This window comes from Mus pahari, chromosome 18, assembly GCF_900095145.1.
Source record: "Mus pahari chromosome 18, PAHARI_EIJ_v1.1, whole genome shotgun sequence".
Taxonomy (NCBI): Eukaryota; Metazoa; Chordata; class Mammalia; order Rodentia; family Muridae; genus Mus; species Mus pahari.
The window spans coordinates 50,152,177-50,167,011 of NC_034607.1; the positions used below are offsets into that span (position 1 = coordinate 50,152,177).

The 14,835-nt window shown below is 42.9% G+C and overlaps 1 protein-coding gene across 5 annotated transcripts in view; it reads right to left on the reverse strand.

Annotated features, from left to right (window-relative positions):
• Window positions 1-7,275, reverse strand: part of Thada (THADA armadillo repeat containing) — a 294,404-nt gene extending 287,129 nt beyond the window's left edge. For 2 of the 5 annotated variants that reach the window (XM_029531298.1, XM_029531303.1), the window contains exons 1-7: window positions 7,229-7,275; window positions 5,210-5,309; window positions 4,090-4,184; window positions 3,185-3,315; window positions 643-791; window positions 496-528; window positions 229-277 (exon numbers count right to left, since the gene is read on the reverse strand). In XM_029531298.1, coding sequence (XP_029387158.1) covers window positions 229-277; window positions 496-528; window positions 643-791; window positions 3,185-3,315; window positions 4,090-4,184; window positions 5,210-5,285 — 533 coding nt within the window. In that variant the 5' untranslated portion in view covers window positions 5,286-5,309; window positions 7,229-7,275. Of the gene's footprint in view, window positions 1-228; window positions 278-495; window positions 529-642; window positions 792-3,184; window positions 3,316-4,089; window positions 4,185-5,209; window positions 5,310-5,597; window positions 5,766-6,924; window positions 7,004-7,140 lie in introns of those variants that run through there. The other 3 variants (XM_029531301.1, XM_029531299.1, XM_029531302.1) reach the window with 3 other exon arrangements.
• Window positions 7,276-14,835: the final 7,560 nt, after the last annotated feature.

The window sequence follows — 14,835 nt, forward strand, 5'->3', positions numbered from 1 at the left end:
ATCTCTGAGTTCGAGGCCAGCCTGGTCTACAAAGTGAGTTCCAGGACAGCCAGGGCAATACAGAGAAACCCTGTCTTGAAAAACCAAAAAAAAAAAAGAAAGAAAGCTTCCCTGTACAGAAACAATTCCGAATATGCATGCAGACACGCGCACAAGCATGCTTGTACAGAAACAATTCCGAATGTGCACACAGACACACGCACAAGCATGCAAACAGACAGCACTTGCCTGTTTTCTTCCAGGATTTCAATTAAACTCTTCTGCAGAAAATGAAGCACTGAAACAGAGAGAGAACAGTGACAACCAGAACTCCACCCGGAACATTTTAAACCATCCACCACAAATGAGGTCATGAGAAAGCGGAAACTTCAGGAGCATGGGCTACTTTAGTTATGTAGAGTACTCTAATATTGCCAAGAAAGTTAAAGGAGTCAGTTCTAAAATGACTCAGAAAAACCGTCACCCCTCAGAGCAAAAGGAAAGGTCAAGACTTACCATCTTTAAGCAGATTAACAACACTTGCTCTACCTGCAGGTGGGAAAATAACAATGCTAAGAAGCTTTTGCCAAATGAACAATTAAAAGGCAGCAATGTAATCACAGACGTTACCCAGGAAAAGGCACTGAGGAAGTGCTGGCTTACCCAGGTTAAAGTTCTCCATGCAGGAAGATATGTTATCCATGACTTTTCTATAAGAATATACGTCAGCAGTATCTAATTCTTCTTGAAGATGAAAAGTAAAACTGTGTGTTGCCTGAGTTAGAAAAACCTCAGGTAGGCCATTGAGTGAGCTGCAAAAAAGAACCAAAGGATGCAAAAGCTTCCATCACTGGGTTAAGTGTGGAGGGCGAGAACCATACAAATGTTAAATACTGAACCACATCTGCAAAATATAGCCACAAAATTATTACCTCACAGTTATTGTGGCCTCACATGGTTAATATGACCTCACACAATTATTATAACCTCACACGCTTATTATGACCTCACATGGTTATTATGACCTCACAGTTATGACCTGTTATTATGACCTCAGTTATTATGACCTCATAGTATAACCTCACAAAGTTATTATGACCTCACATACTTACTATGACCTCAGATTTCATGACCTCATGCAGTTATTATGACATCACATACTTACTATGACCTCACAGTTATTATGACCTCATATTTATTATGTTGTCACACCACCACCAGTGAAATTCCCTGGCCTACCATTTCTCACCTGTCTCTCTGGCTCCATTTTGCTATTTCTGACCCCAAGGCTGTTCTCAAAGGTGTAGCCAGAACAAGAGTGACATGCAGTCACCATCAGAATGGCTTCAACACATGGTGCTGGCTTTTCCATTTTCCTCTTAGAATGTAAGATTCAAAAAGAAAATTAAACCTGTTTTCTTTATTTAACCCCAGTTCCTAGAAATGTGCTTAAAGCATAGTTAAGTGCTCAGCAATAATTTTAATATAAAAAACTAAACTGACGTCAAATTCAGTCCAATGAAATCAAAACAAAGAAGCATTTTGTATTTGAAAAGTCCACTGCTTTTCCAGAAGAAATAAATCTAAAAACTGGAATATCCTGAAAAAGAAAACTCAGTAGAAAGCTAACTCATTCTGTAATTGAGTCATGCTATCAAATAGTTCATGAAAGACTGGGATTGGTTCAAAACATATACACAAGTCTAAAAGAATCAAACCCATGTTACGCAAAATGCATAATGGTAACACTATTCCAATATGGGGGAACTACATGAGCCAATGTCTGGGATCCAGAGGCCCGACATGAAACAGAAAACTAAACTGGATCCCTACCTTACCTAATACTCAAACCCATTTCTAGATGGATTTTAAAACTGAGCAAAAGAAGTAAGGCAAACAATCTAGAATAGAGGAGGCGTGAGCAACCAAGGCGTGACGTCTAGAAATCTACGTAATGAGAAGTATCAGTAGAGTCACGGTCTTCTATTTCTATAAAGACAATATATCATGCACAAGGTAGAACAATAAGAGAATGCATTTGGCACAATAAAAATGGATGTAATAACTGAAAAGGCAATCAAACTCCACACCTTCTAAAATGTTCACCCATGAGTTGGAGATGGGATTCAGTGGGAGAGATCCTAACATACAAGATCCCCACAGGGAAAAACCCAGTACCAAGAAAAGGTCAACACTAATAATCTTGGGAAAGTAGCATTAATTAAGTAGACATAAATGCAGGCAAAACACTCACACACAAAATAAAAACAGGTGAATATTTTTTAAAAGGGGGCTATCCTGATAGGGAAATTTCTATTTGTCTGTTTCCTGAGGGGAGCATGTGGGTACCACAGCATACATAGGGAAATAAGATAACTTGCAGAAGTTGGTTCTCTTTTTCTATCCATAGGTTGCAGACATCTAACTCAGGCTATCAGACTTGACAGGAAATACCCAAATTCATACAGCCACCTCACTAACCCTCCAAGATATACTTTAGTAAAAAAACTAATTACAGAGTAGTATGTAGAATATAATTACTTTTACATAAAAATATTAAAACTAAGCATAGTACACATATGGTTAACTCAAAGAAAAGGATTTAAGAACCAAAAACCAAAATTAAAGTGGTGACCCTTTCCTAAAGACAATGAGACAAAGCAGAAATAGTGGGTTCTAGCCTTACTTGCTTTTGTACATTTCAGCATTAAATATTGTATATCATGCATATAATCCTGTACTATCTGTGTTAGAACATATGGGAACAGAGAAAAGGAGCAAAATGATAAACTTAAATATCCATATAAAAGAACTGACCCAGAAGCCAAGGAACTCAGGCCCACTGAATAAACACCAGCTTTTTTTTTAATCTATAACCTAAGGATTTTGCTTTCTAAAGCCCCTAGACAGACACACAGGCAAAGAGTATAGATGAAACATGTAGCAATATACTTTCTAAAGTCCCTCAGACAGACGCATAGACAAGACAGTATAGTTGAAATGTGTAGCAATATACTTTGGTTTAATTTTACCAAACCAGTGTATGACCTTAACTTGCTTTTCTCTTCCTTTCTTCTTTTAAGTGCAGAGAACGGAACCCGAGGCCCTCTGCCTACAAGGTGGCTAAGCATGCTACCATCAAGCATAGACCCAGTCCCTGGCGGTTTTTTCTACCATTCACCTCATCTCCCTTCTTTTTCTTTACCTTGCCAAAACTTTCTTCAAGGGGTTCTTCAGAGTCAAGGAAAAATAAATGCCTGCTAAAATATCCAAACAACTTTGAATAGCAGGATCGCACACACCATTTTTATCAACCTTCTCCAAGAGAGGCACAATCTATAATTAAAAAAAAAAAAAAGTAATTTTTTTTCTAATGTCAAATACATCAAACTTACATAATTACAAATACTCTTTTTAAGTCATTTCTCTTTTCTTTGAAGGAAATAGGGATAATAACCTTGAACTTTTGACCCTCCTTCTATGTCCTGAAAGTTGAGAATACAGGCGTGTCTCACTCTGTCTGATTTATGTGTTGCTGAGGATCAAACTTGGGGCCTTATATATGCAAGTACTGGACTAAGTAGGCTAAACACCCATTCTGATTCCAAGATTTATAAACCTTTAGCACCAACATGTCCCTCTTTACTCCCTGAACCACTTCCACTGAGAGTCATGTGCCTAACAGGACGGCAACACAGAAAATCTATAGCATTAAAAGTGAGTAATAGATTTAACTGGTTTCAAAATAGGTAGGCATGTGTGGAAAATCTAAATGCTCAAAGAAAAATAAGAACAATATATTTAAAATTAACTTTCAAATGGTCCACTAAAAAGCTTTAAAGATTCAAAATATAAATAATGTTTTAAAAAATATCTTCACAGAAAATTACACAGTTGTCTCCTATTTATAGTCCCAATGTCAGTGGAAGCTTAGCTACTGTTTCTATTGCTGCTCTGAATAAAAGGACTTTATATAATGAACAGAAAAGGAAAACTATCATTTGGTGACAAGTTAGCATTAAGCAACTGTAACCAAAACTGTTCATTTTTAAAATCTTTACTAGCATGATAGTATTTGAAACACACCCATGAACAAAATCTCAGCTTTACCTGTTTAACAGAGTGGATTTGTGACACTCCATCTGTGAGCTGTACACAATGTAACAGCAAAGAGGCTAGATTTTTCCCTTCCACATCAGCAAAACCTAAGGAACACACACACAAAAAAATGTCAATGATGTAATAACTACATACAGATTAATAGTACCTCAGTTTGACACACACACACACTCCTAGAACCCAAACAGTGGAGCAGAGAGCCACCTCTCAAACGTTGTCCTCTGACCTCTCCTCCTGTGGCAGGGCAAGCACGTGCCCACAAACACACTCACTGTCCTCGACTGCACTCTACTGCTGTAAGATACCAAAAGAAGGCTGAGAAGGACGGGGTTCATTTTATGCCCCAAGTCCCAGTCCCTCAATAAGGGAAGTCAGGGCAGAAACTCAAGGCAGGCATCTGGAGGCAGGAACCAAGGCCAAAGCCATGGAAGCAACACTGCTTACTGCTTGCTCCATGTGGACCACTCAGTTTGTTTGTATTTTACAACGCTGAACCACCTGTCACGGTGGCACTGCCTACAATGACCTGGGCTCTCTCCTCCTAACACACACACACACACACACACACACACACACCCCAATTGGATGGAGGTATTGTCTCAATCGAGATTCCTTCTTCCCAAATGACTCTAACTCCTGTCAAACTGACAAACAAATAGCCAGCACACATACATGAATAATAATCAAATAAAAATAGATGTAGGGCCTCTGGTGCTGAAAGCACTTGTTCTGCGGAGGACCTGGGTTCAGTCCCTACATGGCAGCTTACTGCATTCCAGAACTACAGTTCCTGAGGATTTGATGCCCTCTTATGACCTCTGTGAGCTTCAGGTGTGTACATACAGGGTCTATCTATGTACATAATCTAAAAAAAAAATTATTAAAAAAAATAAAGACAGATATAAACCAAAATAGCAAGTAGAACTCAGTCTAAAGACAAAAGAATATTCAACAAAACTAGTTTTCATCCAAAACTAGATGCAAAAACTACACGGAAAACTTAAACAGAAAGGAATTAACACTATATTTTATAGGTTCCAGAGATGCAAACACTCTGCTTGCAAACCTGCAAATTTGTTCACTGGACAAATGAAATTTAAAAATCACATACATCTCAAAGTTTCCATGTCCTGATGACAGACAGTCAGTGCAGCAACCTGCATTTCTCTTTTCTTCTTCACACCCATCTCAGTCAGGACGAACAGCAATCCCTGCAAGAAAGAGGAACTTGAGGCAGTGGTCCAGTGGAGAGTTTCTCCTGCAACACAGTGACATTTGAGGCCCCGTGCCTCTTACTGAGGATGGTGTCTTGTGCACTGTAGGGTGCTTAGAGCCTCCCCAGCCTGCACCCCATTAGATGCCAGGATCATCTTACTACCAGCCAATTAAGATGACCAATAGATGTCTCCCAACATTGCCACTGCTGAGTGACAAGCATCGAGCTGAGATCAGGTTTGCCAAACTAAAACTGTGGGCTTTTTGTTTAAGGTTTTTACTACCTTGAAAATGAGGGGGTTTCACTATGTTGTCCTTAAATTAGGTGCCGCTTTGAAGGAGAGATTTCTTTTGTCCCATTGAAGAATTTGAAATTCAACGAAAGCTTTGAGGATACAGATTCCAGCTTAAGTCAAAGGCAGACCTCCGTGGTCCTCTGAGGAATGGTATACCTGCAGACCCTCCCAGGCAGAAAACAACTCAGCATGCTTCACTTAAACTCCTGACATAGCTTCCTAATTGTCCCTACTTGCCTCTGAAGAATCAAAGCAATCTAACCATGCACTTGCTTATAAACTTCCCAAAGGTTTTCCCTTGCACTAAATATAATGTATTAGTTATATCCAAATTTGGGTGTTTGCCCTGAAAACAATCTGACCCCAGCTTCCTCTGCCATTCATTTCAGATTTCTTTCACAGCATGTATTACTACCTAAGATTACACTAACTGGCACACCTGTCTATTGCCTGTTTTTTTCTAGCACTAAGCTCCATAAAGGTTGCAATGAATTAACTGAATGGTTGTGTTCAGTGTTCCAGTCCTTAACTCCTTAGTCGTGCATGCATGTAGTAAACGCTTTATTAAAATTTCATGAACTAAATCAAGGAAATCTTTTTTTTTTTTTTAGATTTATTTATTATTACATCTAAGTACACTGTAGCTGTCTTCAGATGCACCAGAAGAAGGTGTCAGATCTCATTCCGGATGGTTGTGAGCCACCATGTGGTTCTTGGGATTTGAACTCAAGACCTTCAGGAGAGCAGTCAGTGCTCTTAACCACTGAGCCATCTCTCCAGCCCAAATCAAGGAATTCTTAATTAACAATTGCTAGAGATAATTATGGGAGGGACATATATACTTTTAATAGAAGAAAGGTGAGCTACCTGGTACCTAAAAGGACACGCTACAGCTAAGTGACATACTGCTCCAGAAACTAAAGCATTTATAGTCCATTTGGAAAGCAAGTCACTGCAGCAACGGCAAATGAGCAGTCAACAAAAAACAGCCAGACAGAGAGACAACAAGGAAAGAACTTGAAGTTCTGGGTTAAATTTAGGGGAATAATTTCCCAAACGAGCAGCCAGCGTGCAAAGGACTGAGAAAGAACTGAGGAAGGAAACTGAGAGGACACTTCTGATTTGAAATGGCAAGTTTGCAGCAGCGTTTGATCCCGGAGTCCTGGGGACTACACAGGGACAGACTCGGTGATTCTGCGCGTTCTAAGGGTAAACGTGTGTCCACGTGAACTGGGCCGGCCCAGAGCCGAAAATCCCGGTCCAGCCTGACGGGCGTCTGTCCCTAGGTGCCACTTGCTGCTTCCCTCCCACCTACATCTTCCCGACCGCCTCCCACGTGGAGTCCAAAGACTGACAGAATGACAGATGAAAACGTGGTTCAAGGGCTGGCTGTCTCCATGGAGACCTTGGCGCCCGGAAGCTACGGCTGGCACCCTCGGGGTGGCCTGCTAGCTGCCCCGGCCGCGCGCGCCGTGGCAGGTCGTTCCCCCGCGCCCGCGTGCCTGGCAGGCAGCACGCCCACGAGCCAAACCTCGTGCCCGAGGACGTCTGCAAAGCGTCGCCACCTCTGGACGAGCCCGGGAAGCCCGTCAAGTCTACGGCGTCCCGGCGGCTCGTACCGTGGTGCGCGATCCAAAACCGGTCCCGGGCGAAGGGAGGCAGGTCGGGAAGCTGGCAAGGAAATGTCGCGAGAGTGGCCGAGTGCTGCTGCTTCTCCAATCAGAAGTGAGGATGGGCTGTGACGTCAGCAAAGAGGGCGTTTGCGAGGGGATTTAGATAGCCCGCGACTTCAGAGTTCTTGATAAGCGAGCCTGTGACGGCGACTGCTGCGAGCTGCGTGCCCCTCACCTCCTTCTTGCCTGGCAGAGCCGCAGCCGCCACACCTCTAGGTGTCAGGCCGACATTTCTGTTTCAACCCAGACTTTCTACACTCACTATGCCCAGCGCAGAGACAGGCAAATTCTACAGTCGGGGACGGTTGCGCCAAGGACGGGAACTGAAGCCAAGAGCAACGACTTGAACTCCACTGTCCGAGCTTTAAAAGCTGCCTTAAAGGCTGCATCTTTTACACAACTCGCAAACTATCTAGCGGTCCAGTCCTTTAAAAAATGAGTACGAATTGGAGACCTATCACCTCAGTAAGGAGCTGGGACAAGGGACAAGATCACAGAACAGACAAGATGCTGAAAAGGCCGGGATGCTGGCCTGGGCTCTGAGATGCATAGTTGGGAAAAACAATGAAAATTAGGTTCATCAGGTGGATGGCTCTTCTATTACAGCACTTCCTATTTCTTTGTGGTTTTGCCACGAGTATCACGAAACAGTAGCTTGGTTGATTTTGTGTCTTATCCACCGAGTCACATCTTTTTCACTTTTTTTTTCCCCTCAAATTTCTGAGGAATGTTGAAAATGTCGGCAATTCTATAGGGCAGCATGAGCTGAGCCAAGACTGTCATTTTGGACCAAGTCAGTGGGCCTGCTTTTTGGGACTGCCTGGGGTTTTCCTAATAGTAACAAACTACTGATAGTCTAGGGGTCCTGAAATGATACAGTGTAGAGGTTCGGGTTAGGTATTTTTTTCAGCCAGCTAAAGAATTAAAAAGCAGGAAAAATCTGGAGTGCAACAGGTAGCAGAAAAGAAATCTCAAACAGCAGACAGAATCAGCAGTTGAAGAAAATTCTTACTCCCTGATCAAAAATAAGTATGGGAATTCCTGGGGGTGGTTGGATATTGCTGGCCATGGATAATGAGGTTTGCTGAGACAGTCAAGCCCCTCTATGCCAGCACACGGAGAGCCTAGTCCTTGGAATGGACTGAGACTGAACAGAGGGCCTTCAAAGCCATGAAAGGCCCTAGTGTCTGCCCCAGCCCTGGCCCTCCTAGACATTACTAAGCCTTGTGCATGGACGATGCCAGAGGCACTGTCAAGGGGATCTTCATGCAGACCCTGGCAGCCTGGAAAAGACTGGTGGCAGATCTGTACAAGAAACTTGACCTGGTCACAGCTGGATGGCCAGCAGCTATGAGACTCATTACTGCCACCACTTTGCTGGCAAGAGAAAAAAAGCTGACAGATTAACTTTAGCACACAAACTGACAGTCCCACATTCTGTTGAGACCCTCTTGAGGGGAGCACCCATGAGATGGATGTCTAATGCCCAGGTGATCCAATACCAAGCCCTGCTTTGGATCAACCCTGCATTCGGTTCCACAAGACATCAGCCCTCAACCCTGCCAGTCTCCTGCCAAATGACAACTCCTCAGGTCCCCTGCATGACTGTCTTGAGGTGACTGACCCGATCCAGTCTATCAAGCTTGATCTGATTGGTGTACCATTAGCAACACTGGATGAGGCATTGTTCACAGATGGAAGTTTCATCCAAAATGGAATATACAGGGGCAAAAGTGGTAACCTAAGATAGGACACCATCTTTAAGCAGGGGAACCTCATCTCAACAAGCTGAACTTTGGCTTCGACTCCAACATTCCACTGGGGAAGACAAGGCTGTCACCATATACACTAATAGCACATAGTAACCTGACTGTCCCAAGAAGTGGTCTTAAAACCAGTGGGAACACTTCAAGTCTTGATAGCCCTGCCTGAGCCCCACTTCCTGGACCACCTGGCATGGGATAAAAAAGAACTGGCTACCCAGCATAAACAAGGATGATGGGTGCTACAGGGCAGACTGAGAAGGCAGCTGGCTTTGGGTCTCCACCAAGTCACTCACCTACAGACCACATAAACTGCTGAACTCCTCAGACCCAGGTATTATGTTCCAAATTGGGAAGCCTGATTGAAGACACCACTTTTAGATATGTCACCTGGGCTCAGGTAAATCCCAGAGGGCGAAGGAAGGTCCAACAAGAGATCCAGGCTTGAGGAAATGGGCCTGGGGAACATTGGAAATCTGACTTTACTGAAATTAGGCCCACTGATTTGGCTATAAATATTTGCTGCTGTTTGTAGACAACTTCTCAGGATGGGTGGAGGTCTATCCCACCCAAACAGACTGGTCCAATCGTTAGTTTAAAAAAAAAAAAAAAAAGCTTCTACATTTGGACTGCCACTAGCTTTGGAATCTGACAATGGCCCACCTTCCATGTCTCAAAATCTTACAAAGGTATTAAATATTAATTGGAAATTACTGTGTAAAGCCCACAGAGCTCATGTCAGGTAGAAAAGATGAACAGAACTCTTAAGGGGACTGACCAAATTAATCCAGGAAAACTGACAAAATATGGGGCCAGTTTCCTCCCCATCCTCTTGGCAGGGCCTGATGTGCTCCTCACGGGGAGGGGCTTCCTCCTCCTGAAGTTATGTTTGTGAGACACCTCCCATCCTCTCCAAACTCTGGGAGACTTGCTGAGCAGAAATGTATGATCACCCCTTTCTCCAGTCTTTGAAGGCATTGCAGGAAGCTCGCAGGGCCATTGACTGGACTGTGAAGGAGTCCTGTCATCTCCTGCTTCCAAATCCACCTAGTAGTTCCAGCCAGGAAACTTGGTTTAGGCAAAGAGTTTCCCTGTCCAACCTTGGAACCTGTCCAGAAGGGATCCTACCCAGTTGTGTTAGTTAGGGTTTTACTGCTATGAAGAGACACCATGACCAATCCAAGTCTTCTAAAGGACAACATTTAATTGGGGCTGGCTTACAGGTTCAGAGATTCAGTTCATTATGATCAAGGTGGGAGCATGGCAGTGTCCAGGCAGGCATAGTGCAGGTGAAGCTGAGAGTTCTATATTTTCATCTGAAGGCTGCTAGGAAGATAATGACTTCCAGGCAACTAGGATGAGGGTCTCAAAGCCCACACCCACAGTGACACATCTATTCCAACAAGGCCACACCTCCAAATAGTGCCACTCCCTGGGCCAAGCATATAGAAACCATGACACCAGTCACCCTCACCACCCTAACTGCTATCAAAGTAGCTGGTGTTGTCTCTTGGGAAAAGGTCACTGGGGGTGATGACAGATGGGCCATCACTTAAACTTCAGACCTCTTAAAGACTGACCAGAGCTTACTAACCCAGGATACACAATCCCTGTTAGCCTCAAACCAGGATGTGGGATCTCAGAAAAACTGGATGGTAAACTGTTATCTGTTGGGTAGACCTCTGCTCTCTTATGTCCCTTCCAGGGTAGAACAATATGGGTCTAAGGGGGTGGACAGGAAGTCAGTAAATCAGTTTATGGAGAAGACTGGCTGGGAAAAGTCCATCAGGGATTACAGTGTTTATGCCGAGGACACACACAGTGCCTCTGCCAAGGACAAGGTACCTACACCATGTCCTCCAATCACCGGCTTGCTTGTACTAACTGGCTAAAGGTCCTCCTCCAACTAACTGGACAGTCACACTTCACTTCATGTATATGTTATCCCCCAGGTATATGGCTATAATAGAGAAGAGGAGAGAACTCATATTGACCTTGACTCAATGTTAACAAAAGACAAATGGGCCCCAATTCTGGTCCTGATCCTAGAAGGGGCAGGAATCACTAGTGAAACTACCATAGGCATCCCAGCCTCAAGTGTTGGAGAACCAAAGCTTTAAGGAACTCAGGTTCCAGATAGATTTAGACCTAGATCATTTGGGGAATTCTTTTTCTAGGCTGGAGAGCCAAGTTGACTCCCTTACAGAGATAGTCCTATAGAACAGAAGGAAGCTGGACCCCCTTTTTATAAAACAGGACCTTGCATAGCCTTAGGAGAGACTTTCTGTTTATATGCCAACCAATCAGGAACAAGTAGAGAAAACTGCCATAGTCAAATCCTAAAAGGAGAAAAGAGGAGACATGAATCAAACCAGGTAAATTAGTATTGGTCTTTTGTTTACTTGGTCCCCATGGCTGAGCACCTTACTGTTGAGCATCCACACTATTGATTCTTAGTCTGACCAGGCTAAAAGTTGAACCCTGCATCCCCAACTGCATGACCAAATATATCATAGAGAATAAACTCAGTGAAGCTACTGGTCCTTAGGACCAACTGTGCCTCCTAGAATATAAGTCGATCATTTGACTCATTCCTATAGAACCAATTGGGAATATTACAGGGTAAGACAGTGCACAGAGAATTATCAAACTTTATCCTAGGAACCTGAGGTCAAGATGCCCCAGCTAACATAGATTCTGCTAAACTGCTCGCTTGTGCAAAGACCCCTGAAACTGCTGAGCAAAATACCAGGACATAGTTTTCACCTTTTTGCTGTGGACATAACGGCTACACTTAGGACCCAAACACTTGCATGTAGTCCCAGCTGGCTAGAAAAAGACTTTCAATAGACTGTAAACTGTGTCTAAGTAGGTTGCCTGTGACATACATACATAACTGAAACAAAAATTTTCTTGAATTAATCAAGAGTTCTCTGAGACTTTTTTTTCTTAATTCTGATAAACATAGTTTTTACCCATTTTACTTTGTAGTAGAAAGAATTGAACCTGGGGCTTCCTGCATTCTAAGCAAGCACTCTTCCACTGAGCTATAGTCCCAGACCTTTTGCCTTCTATTTTGAAACAGTGTCTCATGGGATGTCTAGGTCTTGCCCCAAGTCTTCCAACAGCTGCAACTGCAGGTCTGTGCCACCAGTTCTGGCAAATGTGTATTTTAATGCAGTAGTTTGTTTATATCACAGCACTTAAAAGGTGGAAGGTTCAGAGTCAGCTTCAGCCTCATAAAGAGGCTCTCCTGGATTGTGTGAGCCCCTTTTATGATTAATGCTGATTGTCAACTTGACAGGACCCAAGGGCATTCCTATAGTAAAGAATTGGCTATATTAGGTTAGCCTCTTGGCAGGGTGTTGGGATGGCTTAGATTAGGCTAATGAGTGGGTGACTTCCCTTAGTGTGGTGGGTCCAGAGGAACTGGGGGGGGGGGGGGAGGTGCTGAGCACCAGCACTCATTACTCTCTGCTTCCTGACAATGGAGTCAGTATGACTAGCTTCACCAAACTCTCACCTCTGGGGCCTCCCCACAGTGATGGACTGTGAGCCAAAAGATACCTTTCGTGGAGTGTTGTATCATAACAAGACAAGTATCTAATACAATCCCTGTCACAAGAAAACTCTTTAAGGGCAGGGCATGGTGATCCATGCCTTTAATCCTAGCATTCATGAGGCAGAGGCAGGTGAATCTCTGTGAGTTCAAAGCCATCCTGGTCTACATAGTGAGTTCTAGGACAGACAGGGCTATGTAGACAGACATTATAAACAAATGAACAAAACCCAAAAAACCATAAGGCCCAAAAAGTATTTAAGTATGTGTTAGTATGTATTGCTTCCAACCCACTATAATGAGCATATATCTTGCAATAGGTTCCAACCATTTTGTTTCTTACTAAATTATTTGAAACTATAAAACAGACATTATGATCTTTCTGCCTACACAATGGGAGGTACTGTTGTAGGAAAAAAATAAGTGGAACTGAGCTAAGATCGTGGCAGAGATTGTTGCTAGTTTGATAGACTGGACAAATAGGAATCACTGAGAAACGATTTACAAGAGATGTACGTTACAGTAAATCTCCAACCCAAATATGCCCCAGCAATGAAAACACAACTCAATAACAATACATGCTGTGCACCTGAATTGGGCAGATCTACCACCACACTACTATCTTCTCCATCTAACCCTAACCCTGAGGACTGGCAGTTTCTCCAGGCCAGGGGCTTCTGCTCTGCTTTTCTTCTTCTTCCTCCTCTGCGTCCTCTCCCTCTTCCATTTTCTCCTTCTCTCTCTCTCCTCACCTTCCACTCCACCTTTCCTTTTATCTGCCCAATCATCAGCTCTCCTTTATTTTACAAATTAAGGTGGGAATCAGGTTTACAGGAAATCACCTGAGTGCTAACTGGTTCCTGGTTCACAACCCCTCACAGGAGAATGGAATTAACATCAAATATAATTAGCTCCAGGGCTATCCACAGCAGATCCTATCAGATGCAGACCCTAAGGGTCGGGGAAGCATTCCATGCAGAGAGAAGAGGCAGTACCAACGTCTAAAGCAAGCACTTGCCTGTTGGGAGACACGCAAGGAACTTTGCTGCCTGGAGCCAAGAGCACAGAGTTAAGTTCTAGGAAATGAGATTAAGGAGTTCATATTATATAAATTATCTCAAGATCATTGTGAGAACTTAGACTTTTCGTGTAAAATGAAATGGGGATTCATTCTGGGCAGAAAAGTAATGAGATCCAATTTACATTTCAGATGAATCACTGGAACTGGCTAGTTTGGAAGAGGCCTTAATAAACGCAAGAAAACTAATAGAGAGGCTTTCTATGAACAGAGGAGTAACTAGGAAGGCAAAGTATTAGTGGCTCAACCCACTAGAGAGTGGGAAGAATGGGCAGATGCCAGATAAAACTTAGTAGTGCTAACAGAGCTCTTCAAAGGATAGGATGAGGTGGAGTGGGGCTGGGGTAATGAGCTTTAAAAAGAACATTCTAAGGTTTCTGGCCTGAGCAATGAGAAGATGAAGTTGCATCTGTAGAGAGGTAGGGGCAGAAATTTACTCGGAGCAGGTTTAAATAAAAGCAGAGAAAGAAGAGGAGCTGTTCAGACAAACCTGAGGTGGAATGTGCACATTTGACCAGCGGAGATTAAGAACATTGTGGAAGCAGGAAAGCCAGGTCTGCAATGAACTCGTTCATACTTTTTAGTGTTCCCTAAACAATGCAGTATGACAACTATTTGCATAGCATTTATATTTATTAGATTGGGTATTAGATGTAATCTACAAGTGATTCATACTGCATGGGAGAATGCACTCGGTTATATTGAGATGCTGTCATTCTAGATACGGAGCGCTTGAACATCCTCAGATGTTGACATTGTTTTGCAGGAGTCCTAAAAGGAATGCCTTATACGTAGAGGACTCACTCCTAGAGGAAGTGGGGACCAAAAAAATGTTAGTTTAAAGGTTGAAACCATTTGGGGAAAATAGTTTTATTTTAGGTGGGCACAAAACTACTTTTATAAGTTGTAACTGATTTTAAGTATTGGGATTTTTCAAAACATGGTAGCATGAATCTGAGCCTTAAGTTTTTGCTTTTTTTTAATTATTTAAAATAACTGAGACCAAAGAGACGGTTCAGTGGGCAAACATGCTTGCTGCCAAGTCTAGTGACTGAAATCAGTCACAGATGGTAAAAGGAGAGAAGCAACTTCCAGAATCTATCCTCTTCTACATATGTTCTTGTGGGTATGTGCGCACGATAATAAAAAGCTA